At 42.8% G+C, this 19,898-nt stretch overlaps 1 protein-coding gene and 1 pseudogene across 8 annotated transcripts in view; one reads left to right on the top strand and one right to left on the bottom strand.

Annotated features, from left to right (window-relative positions):
• Window positions 1-19,898, top strand: part of ECT2L (epithelial cell transforming 2 like) — a 116,876-nt gene that overhangs the window by 23,568 nt on the left and 73,410 nt on the right. For 5 of the 8 annotated variants that reach the window (XR_005218044.1, XM_037844207.1, XM_037844203.1 and 2 more), the window contains exons 2-3: window positions 3,977-4,110; window positions 5,655-5,767. Coding sequence is in view for 7 of the 8 variants with exons in the window: in XM_037844207.1 (XP_037700135.1) it covers window positions 4,009-4,110; window positions 5,655-5,767 (215 nt within the window). In the remaining variant the exon portion in view is untranslated. Of the gene's footprint in view, window positions 1-1,983; window positions 2,802-3,976; window positions 4,111-5,654; window positions 5,768-19,898 lie in introns of those variants that run through there. The other 3 variants (XM_037844202.1, XM_037844206.1, XM_037844205.1) reach the window with 3 other exon arrangements.
• LOC119540151 lies at window positions 14,786-17,056 on the bottom strand (annotated as a pseudogene).

The following is a 19,898-nucleotide window of genomic DNA, read 5'->3' as shown; positions in this document are numbered from 1 at the left end:
GCTTCTGGTGTCTCCATATGTGACTTTATTTCTAAACTTCTCTGGATGTTTCTCTGAATTTCACCTCTCTTAGCCTTCTCCAGGGCTTTTCTCTATGAGCTACTCTTACTTTCATCTCTTCACTTCTATATGTGTTTTATCCTCTCAAGGACTCCAGTTAGCAGATTAAGACCTACCCTGAACGAGGTGGGTCACATCTCAGTTGAAATAACCTCATCAAAAGGTCCTGCCCACAATAGGTCTGCACCCACAAGAATGGATTAAAAGAACATGGCCTTTTCTGGGGTACGTGACAGCTCCAAACCATCACAAGGTACAAAATTCCTTTCCTTGTAAGGACTCCGGTCATATTGGATTAAGGCCCATCCCAATTCAATTTGGGCACCTTAACTAGTAACATCCTCAGAGGTCCTGATCACAGATGGGTTCACGCCCACCGGACTGGAGGAGAGGATTGAGCAGGCCTTTGTCGGGGGCAAGAGTCAATCCTTAACAGCTTCCATCTGCGATCATTATCCTTCTGCCTGAAGTGTTTATTATTCCATTATGTTATTCCTAGTATTTGTTATTTGGTATAGTGTACTTTAATGTTTTCTTTAGTGTGGGCCTACTGGCACATGTTCTGTTTACCTCTGTTGTCTTCATTTCATCTTTCGTCTTCATTCAGTTTCATCTTTATTCAGTTTTGCTTGAATAAATTATTTCATCACTCTGAAGACATCATTCTTTTATATTCTGGCTCCCACTGTCTTGTTGGGAAGTTAGCTGTCAGTATAACTGTTGCTCCTTTGAAGGTCATCTGACATTTTTTTTCAGGCTGCTTTAACAAGTTTGGCTTTGGCTTTTAGAAGTTTTACTAAGACATACCTGTGCATGGTTTCCCTTGTGTTTACTCTGCTTGGAGTTTGTAGTGCTTTTTAAATCTCGAGATTAACATGTTTCATCAGTTTAGGACAACTCTTAACCATTTTTCTTTAAATATTGTTTTTGTTCCCATATCCTTTGTATCTCTTCTCCTGACACTTCAATACACATATGTTAGAACTTTTCACTCTGCCCTATAAAGTAAGTAACGTGTATTGAATTGCTAAATAATATATTGAGCTCCTAAATAACTTATTTGCTGTATTTTTCAGTTCTGTATTTTCCATTTGTTTGTGTGTGTGTCTGTGTATGTGTGTGTTTTAGTTTCCTGCAAACTTCTACATCTTGTCTTTAATTTCTTTAAACATCTTAACCATACCTGACAATCTATTTCAATTATTGGTTGTTTTTCTCAGTTATCAAGAAGTTTCCTTACCTCTTCATACATTTGATTATGTTTTATTGAACATCAGATATTGCATATGAAAAAGTATAGATAAATTGAGGCCTAAAGTGACATTTTGTCTTTTTTCCAGGGAGGATTTAAATTTGCCTCTGGCAGGTGGTGGGGGCACCTGCAATCCAGGTGGGTGTTAATATAACCAGGGATTGAGAGGATTCCAGGCTGGGCTTGAGGTCCTGGTTCTCTGTTACTCCTAAAGTGTACACATTTCAAAGTAAATGGTGGTTTACCAGGGCCTCCTTCCTTGGGGGTGGTGAGCCCCAGTTTCTATCTACCAAGCTAGGTTAAATCTTTTTAAACCTCTGCTTGCTTCTCACCCTCTCACTCTGCTCTTCCAGCTTCAACAGATGTTCCTAGAGGAAAAGCTGACCCTAATGCAGGGAAGAATGACCTTTCTAGATTTCCTTCTTTTTTCAGATCTTGGCCTTGTAATTCTTTGTTGCCTTCTTAACTCTCTGATGGCTTCAAACACATATTTTAAAGTATTTTGTCCTCAGTTGAAAGGTGAGAATTATCTAACATGCTTTACCAGAAAGAGGTTCAGATGGTATTATTTTTTAAATTTCACTTTATAACTATGTGTTACTGTTACATAAAAATGTAATGCATTTCTGTATATTGATTTTGTGTCTTATAACCTTATTAAACTCTTTATTAATTCTGATGATTCTTTGGCAGACTCATGGATTTTTCCATGTATTCAATTATATCATCTGTAAATAGTGATTCTTTTTTAAATCCTTATATCTTTTTTCCCCTTATATCATTTTTCCTTGTCTTATTGCACTGGCTAGCATCTTCCTGACAGTGTTGATTATAAGTAGTGAGAATGGGTGTGGTTGGCTGAATAATGGCTCCCAAAGGTGTCTACGCCCTAATTCCTGGAGCCTGTGAATATGTCACCTTACATGGTAAAAGGGTCTTTGCATCTGTAATTAAGTTAAGTATCTTGAGATGGGGAAATTATCCTGTATTGCCCAGTGTGTCCAGTATAATTACAAAGGTCTTTATAAAATAGAGGCAGAAGGATCAGAGTGTGGGGAAGGGAAGTTGTATTACTGTCTGTGCCCCTCTGTAACCCTCTCCCCTTGAGTGTGCGCTGGACCTGGTAGCATGCTTCTGACCTTGAGAATGCGGCAAAAGTGATGGGCTGTCACATCTAAGGTCAGGTTACAAAGAGGCTGTGGCTTCCTCTTGCACACCTTCCCTTGCTGTCTCTCTTGCTCACCCTGGTGGAAGCCGGCTGCCGCTTTGTAAGCTGCCCTAGGGAGGGGCCCACGTGGCCAGGCACTGCAGGTGCGCTCCAGCAAACAGCCAGTGGGAGCCAAGGCCCTCGGTCCAGCAGCCCGTGAGGAGCTGCATCCGCCATCGATCACCTGAATGAGCCTCTGCTTTTGAGGAGACGGCCATCCCAGTTGACACCTCGACTACAGCATGAGGGGAGGCTCTCAGGGACCCCACTAAGCTACACCTGGTTAGTGACCCGCAGAAACTTTGAGACAGTAAATGTCTGTTGTTTTGAACATTAAATTTAGGGGCAATTTGTTATGCAGCAGTAGATAGCTAATACATTAGCTTAATTTTTTCTCCATATCCTCTTTGAAGTGTATTCTCAAAAGATAGAGTGGAGTGCCCTCTTTGAGAACTTCCAGTTCTTACTTTCTGGGTAATGAGAAAGTGAATCTTCCTGGTTGATAAAGCATCATGCCAAGTTTTGAGTCATTAATTTTACTTCCTGAACTTTTTGCTTTTGCTTCCATTTTCCCAGAAAAGTAAAAAGCATCTGTGGTGTGGATTCAGATTTGGGGGCATGTAGGCGAGAACAGAATAATGGCCATGATTTGGAGTCCCTCTGTGTATTTGTAGGGAGTATCCTCATCAAACTTTAGTAATACACAGTTCATTCTCAATATTCACAGTTGCTGTCCTTTATAAAGTGCCACGAACACTGATTTAGAGAACACTGACCCACTGCTCTGATGCAAAGTACAGGGTTGGGTTCTTATGAGCCTCTGGTCATATTTTCTTCAACTGTTCAATACATAACCTTGTTTTATATGTGTTCCTTTTCAAAGACACCTTATTTTATACATATATATTGCTGGTTTATTAACATTGAGCTCACAGCCCCTAGCAATATAATTTGTGCCTGTGCAAAGCTTAACACATTTTCTCCATAATGTACATCTCAGCCTTCTTGCACTTAGGAACACCAGACAGCACTTCAGCACTGCACTTGGGGGCTATTTCCAGCAGCAAAATCACCAACAAAAAGCTCCCAAATGCAAAAGAATCATGGTACTAAATATACTGTGTAAAGGACACTTGTTTACCGGATGTGAGCTGAAACAAGAAAGTAAAGTGTCGCCTTGTGTGACCTCAGCTGGGAACGTACTTGTTGGGTGATAAATTTTCCACTTCTCTGAACATGTCTGCAAATGGTATTGATTTTGGGGTAACAAATAAATTATAGTGACTAGGTGAATTTGCATATGCAGAATCCATGAATAATAAGGATTGTCTGTGTAGAAATACAAAAATATGTATGAAATTTAAAAATGAATTTATGAAAGCCCTGTAAGGACAGCATTCATATATTGGATGTTTCTGGATGACCTTAAATAAACATCTGTTGAAATGAACTTGCAGTTCCTGGGACTCCAAGAAAGTAGTTTGCTGAGATGTCGGTTGAGGATTCTTCCCAAGAAACGTTGGAAATGGAGAGCTTCCACACAAGACTCAGTGCCTGGACACCTTTTAGCAACAAGTCATTAAACAGACAGGTGAGTTAGACAGACAGAATAGAACAAGTTTAATTTGTAAGGTTAATTTTACTGTGATATATGGGGTCTCATGTTGCCGTATTTTTACAAACTCCTCTAAAGGATTTAGTTTTTGAGTCAGTTTATTTAAACAGAAATAGTCTGGATCCAAATCCAAAAGAATTGAAAACAGGGACCCAAACAGATATTTGCATGCCAACGAACAAAGCAGCATTATTTACAACAGCCGAAAGGTGGAAACAACCCAAGTGTCCGTTAGTAGAAGACTAGATAAACAAAATGTGGTCTGTCCATACAATCAAATATTATTCAGCCATAAAAAAGAATGTTCTGATACACACTACAACATGGATGAAGCTTGAAAACATTGTGACATGAAAGAAGCCATATACAAAAGGGAAAATATCATATGATTCCACTTGTATGAAATGTCTAGAATAGGCAAATTCATAGAAACAGGAAGCAGAGGGGTTCCCAGGGGCCAGGGGATGAGGGAATGGGGAATTACAGCTTAATGGGTCCAGAACTTTCTGTTTGGGGGATGACAAAGCTTTTGGAAATAGATAGTGGTGATGGTAGCACAACTGTGAATGTAATTCATACCACTGAATTGTACACTTAAAGGTGGTTAAAATGGCAACGTTTATGTTATACATATTTTACCACAGTTGAAAAAAAAATCAAAACCTAGATTTGTCTGCCCTGAAGATGGTGTCTTTTCAGCTCAGTCCCCAACTGCTCTTGTGGGAGGCAGGAGGTTGGCCTCCCCTTCCCTCTGTACTCCGGGGACAGCCCTGGTGGCTCTAGTGGGGGAGGAGAGAAGAGGCAGGTGCCCGGGGAGGGGCCTTCCTTGGCCCTGCTCCCCTCCTGTGCCAGCTGAGAGGTTGATGTGGCTGGGGGGCTGGGTGGGGAGGGGGCCCTCCTTTGAAAGCTACTGCAGGAAGTAGTCCCTGGATGGTTTGGGGCCCCACAGGGGGGTCTCCTGACTGAGCAAAGCTGGCAAACCCGAAACCCAGGTTTTGGGGGACCCTGTCCTTGGGGTATGACTCTTGGGGCAGCCGGACTGGCAATGGCCTTTTAGCACTATTTGTGAATTTCAGTTTGGTGGGCGCCATGACGACCCAGGGCTGTGCATTAGTAAAATGACACCCACCTCAAACGCTCGTGTTTCCACAAGTAAAGAGATGTTTTCCAGATTACCTGGATGGAATCTGTGTTTCCCCAGGCCGTTACCCTGGACAGAAACCAGAGCCAGGGATCGTTAGCTATTTGTTGACCAGAGGCTCCTTGGGCCCCTTTGTAATTTCAGCCCCCGCCAGCCTTTCCCACCTGCCCCAGCAAGTCCAGGCTTGTCTGGATAAAATGTCTCAGCTGAGCAGGAGACCCCCCCCCCTCCCCCGCCAACATACTTGACAGGCTTTGTAACCCGCCTTGTGCTCTGCAAATAGTAGCTGCAAGATTGTTAGTAGATTGCCCACAGATTGCTTAGCAACTAAGAACAGATTGAACCGCTCAGCAAAATGTCATTTCTTCCCCCCTTACAGCTCTTTCAGGAAAGAGTTGCTCTTATAAGTCATTGGTTTGACCTCTGGACTAACAAGCAACGTCAAGAATTCTTACGCACGATATTTTTAAGATGCGCAAAATCACAATTAAGGTAAATATCACCTAATGAGGTCCTGGTTGTTTCTTAAGAAAATAAAATGCAGTGAAGAACTTTTTCTTTCTTTTTTTTCCCTAGACAGACTCTCCTAGTGCCTGTTTCCTCCTTGAGGGTGAAATGGAGCTTTGGGGAGCTTTCATACCTCCATGTATGGGGGAGAGAAGGGGGATTTTTTCAGTTTTTGCAAAAACTTGTAAATGGCTTCAGCCAATGGATTTTTAGCATTCTCTTAGTATAGAAAATTCTCCTTGGAATTGTCAGTCAGACAATCTATTCCAATCGCATGTCTGTTACATAGTAGGTATTCCATAAATACTTGTTAAATGGATGGACGGGTCTGAAAAATACATGATGAGTGAGATCAGTAACTCGCTCCCCAGCACAGGCAGCCTCCACCGTAGGGGAAGTGGCTCAGCATCACCACGGCGCCGGACACTCTGCTAGTTAGCCAAGCAGAATCAGAAATTAGCTACTATCAGAGCAACTCGCAGCTTGCTAGCTAGCCAGATGGATGGTGACATTAAAAAAGTCTTCAGGCTGTGTAGACTGACCAGGCGTTTCAGAGCGCTCCCGACGTGCCTGGACCTGCAGAGAAGCCAGCGTGGCTTGGCAGGGTCTGCAGGGTCATTGCCCTGGGCTTCATCCCCAAACGCACGGCCTGTGCCCGTCTGGAAGGTTCTGGGAGCCCGGGGCCAGCGGGGGTCACCAAATTCTGTTTCTGGAGTATTGTCCTTTCGAATTGAGTGAACGTCCCACCGGAAGGACCGAGGGTGAAGGCGACTGTGGGAAGTGGCCTGGGAGTCCTTGCTCCTGTTTGTTTCACCAAACTAAGCGGCTGATGTGGAGTCAGCAGCTTTCCTTATAACCCAGGGGTGATGTCGGGGGAGAGGCTAACGCTCGTACTTCTCAGGGGGCTACCAAAAAGTACCTGAGTTGGACCAGATGAAATCGGCTTATTTTAGTTTGCAATACCTCCTCCTCCCCTTTCTTCTACTCCTCCCTCCCCATCTCCTGGGGTCAGTCATTGCTTCTCTCCAAGCTACTCTCTCCTGGGTGGACAGCGCGTTGGGAAATAACCACCTTCCCGCCAGACAGACACCTTCCCGCCAGACAGACACCTTCCCGCCCACAGGAAAACAGGCTCTTCTTTTAAGGAAAGCTTAAAAATAAGGGGGAAAGGGGACTAGCCTCTGGCTAGGCTTCCTCTTACTCAAACTTTGCAGCTTTCAAGATAAGGAAATAATAAACCAAACCCACACCGTAATCACTCGGCAGGACACACAGACCGAGCAATTTCAGTCGTCACCCCGAGGGGGCAGTGGAGACCTTGTGGTGTATTTGGGAGGAGATCAACATTAGACCTGACATTTTGTCTCTGGAAATTCCATCCTGTGTCCGGTTCCTGAGCTCTCCCTTCTGTGGGAAGAGAATATGGAATGAACTTGGTCCGTGGAATTGCTCTGCTTTGTTTGACAGCGGCGGCGCTTCTGCAGAGAGCTGTGGGTACGTGCGTGTTCCAGGAAGCTGTTACTACACGTTCCAGGCTGCTGGTTGACAGGGGAAGTTGTGGGGTTCTGGTCCCCGGATTTGGCCTGCGGAGTAGTGGGGTTGTTGCTGAGCATCAGTCATTTCCCAGTGTCTGGGCTTCAGTCGTGACGGATACCACGTGTGGGAGGATGCCCGGGGTCAAATCCAGTTCCAGCTATGCTCGGTTTCAGTTCAGTCTAAAAGCCCAACTCATGCCTTCAAGTTTACTGCAGTCAACTTTTAAAAAACATCTTTATTGAGATATAATTCACACTCAACAGAATTCACCCATTTAAAGGGTACGAGTCATCGGTTTTAGTACACTCGCAGATCTGTGCAGTCATCACCACAATCTAAATTTACAATATTTGCATCACTCCTCGAAAGAAACCCCTACCCATTAGCACTCACTCCCTGTGCTTTCCTCCCCCAGCCCCAGGGAACCATGAATCTACTTTCTGTCTCTACAAATGTGCCCCTCCTGGACGTGTCATATAAATGGAATCATACAATATGTGGTCTTTTGTGACTGGCTTTTTTTCACTTAGCATCATGTTTTCAAGATTCATCCATTTTATAGCATGTATTAGAACATCATTCTTTTTTTCTTGCTGAATATTTTTCCATTATATGGATATATCACATTTTATTTATTCATTCATCAGCTGAAGGACATTTGGGCTGTTTTCACTTTGGGCTGTTATAAATAATGGTACTATGAACATCTATGTAACAAGTTTTTTTTATATGGATGTTTTTTCTTCTTTAGGGAATGGAATTTCTGGGTCATATGGTTATGGTAAAATCAACTTTTCACTAGTAAGTTTCTCTTTTGAGTCAATTCCTATAGTTCCTGTTTCCCCAAAACTGTGAATAACCTTGATAATAAATGAGAGAAATTATCATTATTTGAATGCCTGAAATCTTTACAAGTAAACTGGGCTATATTTGTACAATAAATTTTTTCAAGGCCAAGAAACCATTGCCACAGATGTTTTGTTTTATAAGTTCTGAATAATTTTGTTTTAATTCAGGCAGTGACAGTTATAAGCTTAAACAGGATATTGCGGTATTGGTGGAAAATACATTGTCATAATTTTCTTTAAAAATTTCTTCTTAATTTCTAAGAGATATCCAATTATCTATGATTTTTTCTTTTCTGTTATAGTAAAGATTTTGTTGTTATATTTTTAAAAAACCTTTCTAAAATGAAATGTTACAATCTGTTAGGCATTTTTCAAAGGTTCAGCTTGTAAAATCATCCCTCTGGCAAATTCTCCATCTCACTCAACTCAAACCTCACCTCACCCGGGAAGCTTTTCCTGCTCATCTCTCATCCCCAGTAACTTCTGGCCTTGTCCCCGGAGTCCATGGTGCTTGTATGTCCCGTGTCCACTGGTTTCCGGGAGGTGCCATCCCTGCGACTCAGTGGGGCCTTCCCTGTGACTCCTTAACGGGAACTGGAAGTGTGGGGTCTACATGTCTGTCACTCTTGGAGAAACCCCAGAGAGTCTGAATCAGTGTCCTTGCCACACTGGTGGAACCGGTTTCCAACTGCCTCGGCTCAGCAGGAAATGCTTTGCACACAGGCCTTCACTCAGGGGCAGGAACTGTTCAAACTTGTAGCCTTTGTAAGTATGGGGGAGACAACATTCGTGCAACCGCGTTCCCTAGGCAGGGACAGACTGTCAGCGAGTGCCGTGCTTGTGTGTGTGCGTGTGCATATGTGTGCATGTGTGTGTACACGTGTGTGCCTGCATGTGCACATGTGTGAGGCAGCAGGAGACCATGCACAGCTGTGAAGGAGTAGCTGTGGTCACTTGCCCCCGACACAGCAGACAGGAAGTGGGGATGGAGGGCATAACATCCCGGCCAGCAGCCAAACAGCATGTACCAAATAGAGGACGCCCCCTCCCGCCCGCTCGGCCCACCCCTGCTCCCCACGCAGCCCCTCGGCGCTCCATTGAGGATGCCTAGTTATGGTCCCCCAGCAATCTGTGTACGGTTTTCAAAGACAACATACTTCTAGGACAATTTTTAATATAGAACTGCTACTTCGCTCTGATTTACTGAACATCCTTTTGAAAGAAGAATGTTTCTGCATGAAGGTGGTAGAGAGGTGAGGGGAGTATTCAAAAGTACACCCTATGCACACATCTAAATGTTCTGTTTTCTTTACATCCAAACAAGTTGGGACATTGGGTCTCCTGACTCTTCCTTCCCTGGGCATGTTCTTATCTTCCCATGTAAGTAATTTGGCCATGGGCGACCATATCAAATATTAGCATTTGTTGCTGGGATGACTTTCAGGAGTGGATGAAGCAAAGGGAGAAAATATTTGAATTTGAAAGGAAAGGAGAAACCAAAAGCTGAAAGCTGCTTTATTGGGTGGGGAGGCCCCGGCCTCCATTAATCAACTTCTGTGGGCTTGATGCCTTCCCTTCTCATTTTGTGAGAAAGGGCACTGTGCCAGTTTGGATATATTATGTCCCCCAAAAAAGCCATATTTTTTAATGCAATCTTGTGGGGGCAGATTTATTAGTCTTTTGATTAGGGTGGAACCTTTTGATTGAGTGTTTCCATGGAGATGACTCACCCAACTGTGGGTGATACTTTTGATTAGATTATTTCTATGCAGGTGTGGACCCCGCCCATTCAGGGTGGGTCTGATTAGTTCACTGGAGTATTTAAGAGAGAAGCTAAGAGCTGACACAGACCCAGATCCTTGTTGACACTTAGAGATGGTTGGAGATGTGGACAGAAGAAGGTTTGGAGATGCTAAGCTAAGAGATGAAGCCTGGAGTTTGCCCTGGAGAAGCTAAGAGAGACCCAGAGACCTTTTGGAGAAAGCCATTTTGAAACGCATCCTGGGAGCAAAGCACCAGCAGACACCAGCCACGTGCCTTCCCAGCTGACAGAAGTTCTGGATGCCATTGGTGAAGGTATCCGCTTGTTGATGCCTTAGTTTGGACACTTCTATGGCCTTAGAACTGTAAATTTGTAACCTAATTAATTCCCTTTATAAAAGCAAATCCATTTCTGGTATTTTGTGTAATGGCAGCTGTAGCAAAGCGGAAGAGGCACCACTATCTCTTTACTTCTTATCATTTTACTTCTCTTTAGCGTATGCTAAGCCTCCTGACACTATGGTATACTTTTACTTGCTTTTCTATTGTCTGCCAACCCCACTAGAATGGAAACTCCACGGGAGTGAGGACTCAGCTTTTTGACTCTTGCTGTCCCAATAAGTACTCGTTGAATGAATGAAGTTCCAACGGCAACAAAAGGATGATCATCAGAAGACAACTTTCATTTGGTGGTTCTGTAGAAGGAAGGAATCTTTTCAAGACACTAAAAGTTTATGGTAATTTGTTACAGCAGTATCAGGAAACTAATAGAAGCAGTGATTTTCTTTTTCTATTTTTCAACTTTTATTATTTCTTCATTCTTTGTTCTAATTTACACAATTTATTTAGCCCCTGCAAGTGGGACACACTGTGCCAGGTGCTGTGGGCACAGCAGCAAACCGGACGGCCACTGTCCCTGGTTATGGTACAGTGGAGGAGACAGACCTTCAGTGGTGAATGAGTCAGACAAAAGTTCAGCAAGAATGAACCCACAAAACCAGGGCCCAGATTACACTCTAGTGCATGGCAAGCTTAAAGGATAAAGGTTTCATCAAAGGACATGAGAAGGCATTAGGTAGGGAGTGCTCCGTGAGTGACAGCCGGCGTCCCATACAGACAATGCTTGGTCAACCTGTAGGGGAGTTCCCCAAGGTACATCACCCTAAAACTACAATTTAATTGCCTTCTATGGCTTCCTCTGCGGTTACAAAACTAGCTTTTTCCCAGCCACATGACTTGAACCTACCATGCTGGTTCCAGCTATATTTCTTGTTCCACCCCAGTGCTGTACATGGAAGTCATCCTGGAGCTGCACAACACTGATGAGTGTGTGTACACACTGTCCTTTATGTACCACAACCCAAGGCAGGCCTGCCCAGCCAGATAGTTAGCAAATAATCACAGTGATTGTACTAAGTGACAAAAGCAATGTAACGGGGACCTAACCTAGTCTAGGGGAGCAGGGCAGTCTTCCCAGCAGATGTGACATTTAAACTGGATTATGAAGGATGAATAGGTGTCAGACAAGCAGAGACATGGAAGAAAAGTGGTCCATCCACAGGGGACAACACGTGTGACATCTGGGACTTCTTTGCCCATTCACTAGTAATACCTGGCTTTTGTAGAAATGTTAGAAAACATGGATAAATAAAAAGATGAAAGTACCAATCACTCATAATTCTCATACCACTGCCCAGACATGACCTTCTATGATTTTATGCTCAGGTGCATCCAGGGAACTATATATGGACCACAATATACAAATTATTTTTAAATCTTTAAAACAAAAACTTGTTATGCTCTCCCCCATTACCTTCTTGACATCTAGCCTTGCTCTTTCATTCACTTAAGATCGTAGCATATGGTTTTCCATTTCCTCTGTGCCCTAGACACAGCCATCATTTTGCATGACACTGACATCTGCCTCAGTTCCCTGAGGCTGCCGTAACAAAGCACACAAACTGGGGGGCTTCACACAACAGAATGTGTTCTCCCACAGTTCTGGAGGTCAGAAGTTCAAGAAGACAGTGTTGATGAGGCCCTGCTTCCTCTGAAGACTGTAGGGAAGAATCTGTTCCATGCATCTCTCCTGGTTTCTGGTGGTGGTTGGCAGCTCTTGGGCTCCTTGGCTGTGGCATGACTCAGCGTCTGCCTCCGTCGTCACATGGTCTTCTTCTCCCTTCGTGTTTGTCTCTTCGACAGCCTCCTCCCCTCGTGTGTGTCCAAATTTCCTCTTCTTATAAGGACACCAGTTTTGTTGCATCAGGGCCCAGCCTAATCCAGTTTGGCCTCATCTTAACTAACCAACCTTCAAAGACTCTGTTCCAGTTTGGATATATTATGTCCCCCCAAAAGCCATGTTTTAATCCAATCTTGTGGATGTTTGGATTAGGTTGTTTCCATGGAGATGTGACTCACCCAACTGTGGGTGATAATTTTGTTTAGATTATTTCTAATCAAAGGGTGGCCCCGCCCATTCAGCATGGGTCTTGATTAGTTCACTGGAGTCCTTTAAAAAGAGCGGACACAGGCCCAGATGCTTGCTGATGCTTTGAGATGCTTGCCCAGAGTTTGCTCTGTAGAAGCTATGAGAGGACAGAAACACCCCAAGAGCAGCTGTGAGAGACCCAGACTCTTGCTGACTGACACTTGGAGATGCTTGGAGGTGCAGATAGAAGGATGTTTGGAGATGCTAAGCTAAGAGAAACCCAGAGACATTTTGGAGAAAGCCATTTTGAAACACAACCTGGGAGCAAAGGACCAGCAGACACTAGCCACGTGCCTTCCCAGCTGACAAGTGTTTTGGACACCATCGGCTTTCTTCAGTGAAGGTATCCTTTTGTTGATGCCTTAGTTTGGACACTTTTATGGCCGTAGAACTATAAATTTGTAGCCAAATAACCCCCCTTTATAAAAGCCAATCCATTTATGGTATTTTGTATAACACCAGCTTAGCAAACCATTAACAGACTGTATTTCCAAGTAAAGACTCATTCTGAGGTTTAAACTGTTAGGACTTCAACATATCTTTCTGGGGGGACACAATTCAACAGCATCCATGTAGAAAATCCACCTAATACCCTGAATTCTCAGTTGCTTCACCTTCTCACCCAAAAGGAGCTTTTCCCCCATTCCACTGTACCTGACAACTCTGCAGTAACGGCGTCCCATCCAGAATCAAGTGATTGAAGCCTTCCTCATCTTCAGTCTGCTTGTTCAACTCTCCCCACTCTGACCGTGTTCAGCTTGCTCATTCTTCTAATCCATTGACTCCTCTGCTTTGCCCTGCCCGGGAGCCCTTGCCTTTGGTCTGCTTAATCCACGTGGAAGCCATGGCCCCTCATTTTAGTAACATGTACTCAAGTCTCCAAAACTCCCTTGCTCTGTGGTCTTTTCATCACATTCATCTTCCAAAATTCCAGTCTTAGATCAACCCATCTTTCTTCTCTCTCCTATATGCACACCAGCCACTGGGAGGTACTGGAGAAGGTCACCAGTAGGGTAGATTGTCTACTATGAATTATTTTTTCCTTATTTTGGAAAATTTCAAGCTTAAAAAAAAAACAGCAACAATATCATGAAACCCCATAAACTCAACACCCATTTTTTGTGTGTGCTAATGAGTTTATTCATGAATTTATAATGGAACTCAAAATAGCAAAGAACATGAAAAAAATTCAGATTAATATATATCAACAAAATGCATCAGAAAATACATCTATTTTTCATATAACTAACAAAAATGCCTTAAATGTCCATATGAGAATATAATTATTCTCCATCTTGTGGAACTTCAAGGTAGTGGAGATTTCTTCAATGCGGTTTGTCAGAAAAGCTCATATTACTCTGTAAAATACATACAATTCAAAAGAAATAAAAATGTAACTGATAAAATAACCATTTCATGGCCAATCTTCTTAGTAAAGTCCTATTTTCATACTGAAAAAGACAATTAGTAAAGATTAAAATTTTTAAAATTCTGAACCATCATTCTGAATCTGTTAAAATTTTTCTTCAATATCCACAATGTTCATCACATTCATATGTTCCCACTATGAGGCCATAAACACTCTCTCGTAATTAAAAAAAAAATCTTTTAAGTTCACAGATTATTTCCTGGAAGTTAAAAATAACTACACTAAATGAAGCTTTTCATGATACAGGAGTGTATTAGACTCGGGAAACTATTTTCCATTGTTTTAAACATGATCTTTGGTGTCAGGTTGTCCTAATATCCCTTTAGTTGGATGGTTGTGGTTAGTAAAATATTCATATAACAGCACACTAGCTTCATTTGAACCATAAAAGCAAATTGGTTCAATAGCCTAATCTGGCAAGATGAGTTCCCTGAAATCCACAACTGGTGGGCTAAGTGTTAGAGGAAGTCTGTTGCCGAGGAGTAACTCACCTCCTTTCATCAACGACCTAAATCAATTCATTAATGATATTAGCCATTGAGCCATTTGGAACTAAGAGTCTTTGAGAGGAAATTAGTTGGAAAAATCTGAATGAAGGCCCACGGGACAACTCTTAAATAGATAAATAAGACCAACTAAACTGCACATGCAAGCATGGGTGTGTCTGACCCAGGCATCTAAACATATCTCCTGCTTAGAGGTTGAATATCATCACTGCATCGTTTCCACCACTTGGAAGAACCCTGTGCCTGTGGGCGTGCATATCCCAGAGGTCAGAACTAGCTAGTGGTTTTCCACAATTGATGAAACTTTGATTGATGCAAAACTGGCCTTTCCCTAAAATGAAAGTGCTGAGGTTCTAAACCAATAGAGCAGAAGGATGAAATAACATTGGAAACTCTAGGAAGTCAAAGTGAATCCCAGAATGGAAATGCTCAGTTTCATAACTGAAGGCTGTGGATGATCTCTTCTCTCTCTCCTTGAATAATCAAAGGCAAATGCCTTTACCAATGGCAGCATTCAAATCCCTCAAAAAATAAGTAGTGCCCCCTTAAGGAGCACCTCCATCGGCACAAACTGTAAAACCTGCTGGGGTGCATCAGAGTTGAGCACGGCGCTCAACAATTCATTCACATTCTGCAGACGGTGGAAAACTGGATTCGGAAGGTCCTGATAACCAACACATAGCTGTACTGCACAACTCCTCAGGGACTCAGAGGAGGTGGGACAAGAAAATGTGATGAATCTAAAACAGCTGTGGAGCACAAAGATCAAACCAGCCACGAATCTTGTGAAACAAAGAACAGGCAAAATCAGAGTATCTCCTGTGTGAAGCTGCTGTAATGAATGCAGAAGGCAGTCCAAAAATGACTGCTGGTAAACCGGGTCTCCATCATGAGGCAACGAACAGGTGAAATTCATGAGTTGAGGAGATTCAAAGAATCGAACTTTCAATGGTATGTGCATTTTGATATGGAGAGTCAGGAAATCCACAGTCAGTCACTTTATTTGGTGGTTGTGTCCTACAACCTGCTCATCTTGAAGGCATTTGGTAAGGCTAAACTCAGAAAATATCAGTTCTTCAGAAAAAACATGACAACAATAGTGTTGTTTTGGTCTGAACTTGGAATGCAAATTCAGAGCTGTCCTAATGACTTTTCAATTGCTTTGTTAAGAGTCTTTTAAATTTCACCATCACAGAAAGGAGAACACCTTACCTTTGGCAGTTTCTTTCCCTCTAAAACATGCCATAGGCAACACTCAAGATTGGAAGCTGCCCCTTCCCAAGGAGAACTTTGGCCAGGATGAGATTCAGCATGTTCCTCAGCCCCACTATTAAAGTACCCTTTAGCCACCGTATCTTTCCATGAAAGGGTTTCCAGCATCTTCCTTTCATTATAGGTTTTGAAATATCTGTTCCTCTGTATTTGTATTTGTACTACAACCAATATTAGATTTTTTTACTAGCCAGTTATTTCTGGAAAGAGGCTTCAGTTGAAACTTTTGCATGAAATATTGTACAGCACAGTCCCTTAAATTATGCAGCTTTGCTTGTTCCTCTTTTCCCATGAACTGAAAAAGGCGAATGTTCTCAGAAATAGTTTCTAGCTGATATTTATGAAAGAACACACAGCATTCTTCATGTCTTTTAAGAAAAGACTCAGGAATCACATAATGGGGGAAGGGAGCTTTTCTGGTCACTTCAGTCCCAAAATTCAGCATCATCTTAGTTAACGGAGGACGATGGCCTCTTGTCCCTTACAGTGGAGACGTATCACACAGACTTCTGGGTTTCCTGCCCTGCTAGTAGTGGGCTTGAAAACATCAACTTAGTCCAAAGAACAACTGGCAGGTACATCAGATTTATGGAACAACGTTCAAACAAAGTTAACCTCTTCAGAACAAAAGAACCACTGACTCCAAGAGTTGTCAGAGCAGTGACAACTTCACAGTGATGCAAAGAAGAAACTAAAGCTTCTTGTTCACCTGGGTTTCCTTGACAGTCAAAACCCATCTGCAGTGATCAGTGAACGGTAGCCTGCTGCTTATGAAATTCTGAAGTCCAGTCAGATATTCAGGGTCATATCTCCAATGTTATCTGGGCCAGAGTACCACCAATGCAAGGTTTTGCAATAAACCGATCATCCATAATCATAAGATTATCATTTGCTTCATGGTATGGATTCAGAGTGTTGGCTACCCAACTTCAATCACAGGGGAACCAATGGGATTTTAAGTACTGATCTAGACTAGCTATAAAATCTCCGGGAGCGTCACAAAGGTGTAGAGAATTCAGTTTTCCATTCTGAAAAGCTTCCTGTGGGATACGTGGAAAGCTGCACAAAATCTCACGGAACTTACACCATGCTTGAGTACAAAGTTCAGCATTCACAGACTTTCTCACGTGGGAAATTATTTTTCCAGCTTTATTAGTGAAGGCAGTGTGTTCATGCCACTCATCCAGTTTCTTATCTTTCAGTAGGTTTTTTTTTTACTTTGTTTAAGGGAGTTCTTCAGATCAAGAGATGCATTAAAGTCCGTGTTGTCACAGGTGTAAATCTCACTGACATCTGGTAACCGCCGCTCATCATTAAGTGGCTCACCGTAGGGAAAACTCTTGGCGAGGAGTTCCAAAATGTCAGCAAGAACATCTGGGCTAAACATCTCAGAACTTGCTATTTGAGGAACGGAGGCTTTCTGCACTTACTCATTTTCAAAATAAATTAAAATCTCAGGTACTGGAAAGTGGAAGGAGGAACCCGGGCCTGATAACCTTGGCTCACGCCCCCCTCGGGCCGCTGGGTCCAGGGAGGCCGCGCTCATTCGCTCCCCTCACGCGAGGGGCCCTTCTCCTTTCCCGCCCTCGGGGTGGCTTCCCGGGGTGGCCGTGCCTTGGGTGTGCACCGCCCCCAGGCACAGGAGGCCCAGACGGCGGCCTGGACCCACCCTCGCGGCCCGGGAGCGGGAACTGAGGCCACGTCCAGGCTGTGCTGCCACCAACCGCGGCCCTGGACACCCATTTTTTTAAAAAATTCAGTTTTATTGAGATATATTCACATACCATACAGTCATCCATGGGGTACAATCAGCTGTTCACAGTACCATCACATAGTTGTGCATTCATCACCACAATCTATTTTTGAACATTTTCCTTATACCAGAAGGAATCAGAATCAGAATAAAAAATAAAAATAAAAAAGAACATCCAAATCACTCCCCCCATCCCACCCTATTTTTCATTTAGTTTTTGTCCCCATTTTTCTACTCATCCATCCATACACTGGATAAAGGGAGTGCGATCCACAAGGTTTTCACAATCACACTGTCACCCCTTGTAAGCTGCATTGTTGTACAATCGTCTTCAAGAGTCAAGGCTACTGGGTTGGAGTTTGATCGTTTCAGGTATTTACTTCTAGCTATTCCAATACATTAAAACCTAAAAAGTGTTATCTATATAGTGCGTAAGAATGTCCACCACAGTGACCTCTCCACTGCATTTGAAATCTCTCACCCACTGAAGCTTATTTCGTTTCATTTCACATCCCCCTTCAACACCCATTTTTAACAATGGTCATCCACTCATGACAATATTATTTTAAACAACACTCCCCAATTCTACCCATGCCCCATCTATCCTGGATTATTTTGAAGCAAACCTCGGACATCGTACTATTTCCTACACTGAGATCCTAGTATATATCCCTAAACATAAAGAACGCCTTTTAAGAATCTAATGACAATACCATTAACAACCTGAAAAATTAAAAATTCTCCAATCACTTTATATCTTCTTAATTTAAAAAAAGTTATTCAAATCAGGACCCAAATAGGTTCTGTACATCATGATTGGTTGATGTGACTCCTGAGTTTCTTTTAATTTTTAGGCATCCTTCCCTTACTTGCTACTTTCACCTTTGCATTTATTTATTAGAAAAGTAGAGCCATTTGTCCAATGGAGTTCCCCACAGTCTGTGTTTTATGATTGTACCTTCTATCTCCTGTGTTTCCTGCAAATTAGTAGTTGAAGCTTGATCAGATCCAGGTTTGATTTTTTTGGCAAGAACACTTCATAGGTGGTATAATGTCCTTCCTTCAGGAGCCCATAATTTTTGCAACTCCTAGTGAAATAAAGGCCCTCCAGAAATGTGAGATAACGAATGTCTGTTGTTTAAGCCAACTAGTTAGTAGTACTTTGTTACAGCAGCCCTGGCAAATGGAGACACTGGCTTTCCCTCCTGCTATTTTATTTTAGAGGTTATTTCCGTGAGGAGGATCTCTGCCCTGGCTTATGAGAGCAGAATGGTTTCAGGTTTGCATTTCCCTCTTTTGGGGACCCTACGGGTTTCTTGTTTCCTCACCAGTTTAGGTGTTCATGTGGTAACCTGGTGTATCCAACATGCAGGAACCTTTATTTGTGCCCAGATCTGTGAAGGCCTGTTTTTCTGATTTCTCCCAGATCTCTCTTCCTTCTTAGAGCCCAGGAGAAGGCAAGCTTCCTTGCTTCTTGCCCCTGCGATCTTGAACTTCTCAGTAGGAAAACTCAGCCCAAGTCACCAAGACTGGGCCCAACTATCCTGAGGATATCCCACTCACTCTCCTAACTTGTGTTTCTTCTTTATTTCTGTTACCTGGTGATTTCTGTAACCTTTTCTATTACTTTTCTTTTTTGAATAGATTATGCTTTAAAATGTTTTTGTTATATTCCCCGGCACTTCTAGAAATTTGAAATTAGCACATGAGCCCCTTTGTCAGTTCAGCCATAACTCATCTAATCCATCTATTCTTGGACATTTAGCTTGTTTCCCAGTTGTTGCTACTATAGACAACACTTAGATGAACATCCTTTAGCTAACTCTTTAAACATATCCTTAATTGCTGTTTTAGAATCACCCCCTAAAGGATGAAATGTTGATCCAAGAGCCCATGTGAATGGCTGGTGATGCTTGTCTGCTGCCAACTTGTCTTCCTTTTCCACAGAACTCAGGGGTTGCCCCAGTCTCCCTGGTTCCAATTGCATGTGCTCCTCTCACCCCAGCTCATCTCCTTGGAGCCCCATTAAAATCTGTGCCAGGGACTGAATCTGGGACATGCAAGCACTGCAGACACTTAGCACAGCACAAAGTGTTTATGAGAAGGTGCCAGACAAGACCATGAGGTTGTACCCAGGCAACCAGAAAGCGGGGACCTCCCCAAACCCACTCACCCCTCTAGGGGACACCTCTCCAAGCTCTTCTCCCAGCCATCCTCATCACCACTTTGGCAGATCCTTTCTCCTTCTTATCAGAAATTGGAGAGTGGAAAATTAGATTCAAGTCCCGTATCACTAAGCCTTGTTATTTTTGCAAAGTACACATTGTACTTCCAGAAGCACACTGCAAAGCATTATCATGAATTATTTAAATTATCCTTGTCACAATAAATGAGCAAAGCACATTTTGTTCGTTTTCTTTTTGCATATTGTTCTTTCTCTTCATGGATTTCTGGCTTTGTGACATTAACTAAAATGCAATGAGCCACAATGTCGTAACTGCAAACACCTCCTGTTCTGCTGCT

The sequence above is a fragment of the Choloepus didactylus genome, chromosome 7 (genome assembly GCF_015220235.1).
Source record: "Choloepus didactylus isolate mChoDid1 chromosome 7, mChoDid1.pri, whole genome shotgun sequence".
NCBI classification, from domain to species: domain Eukaryota; kingdom Metazoa; phylum Chordata; class Mammalia; order Pilosa; family Megalonychidae; genus Choloepus; species Choloepus didactylus.
The sequence above is the reverse complement of the archived record's forward strand: the minus strand, read 5'-3'. Positions and strand labels throughout refer to the sequence as shown.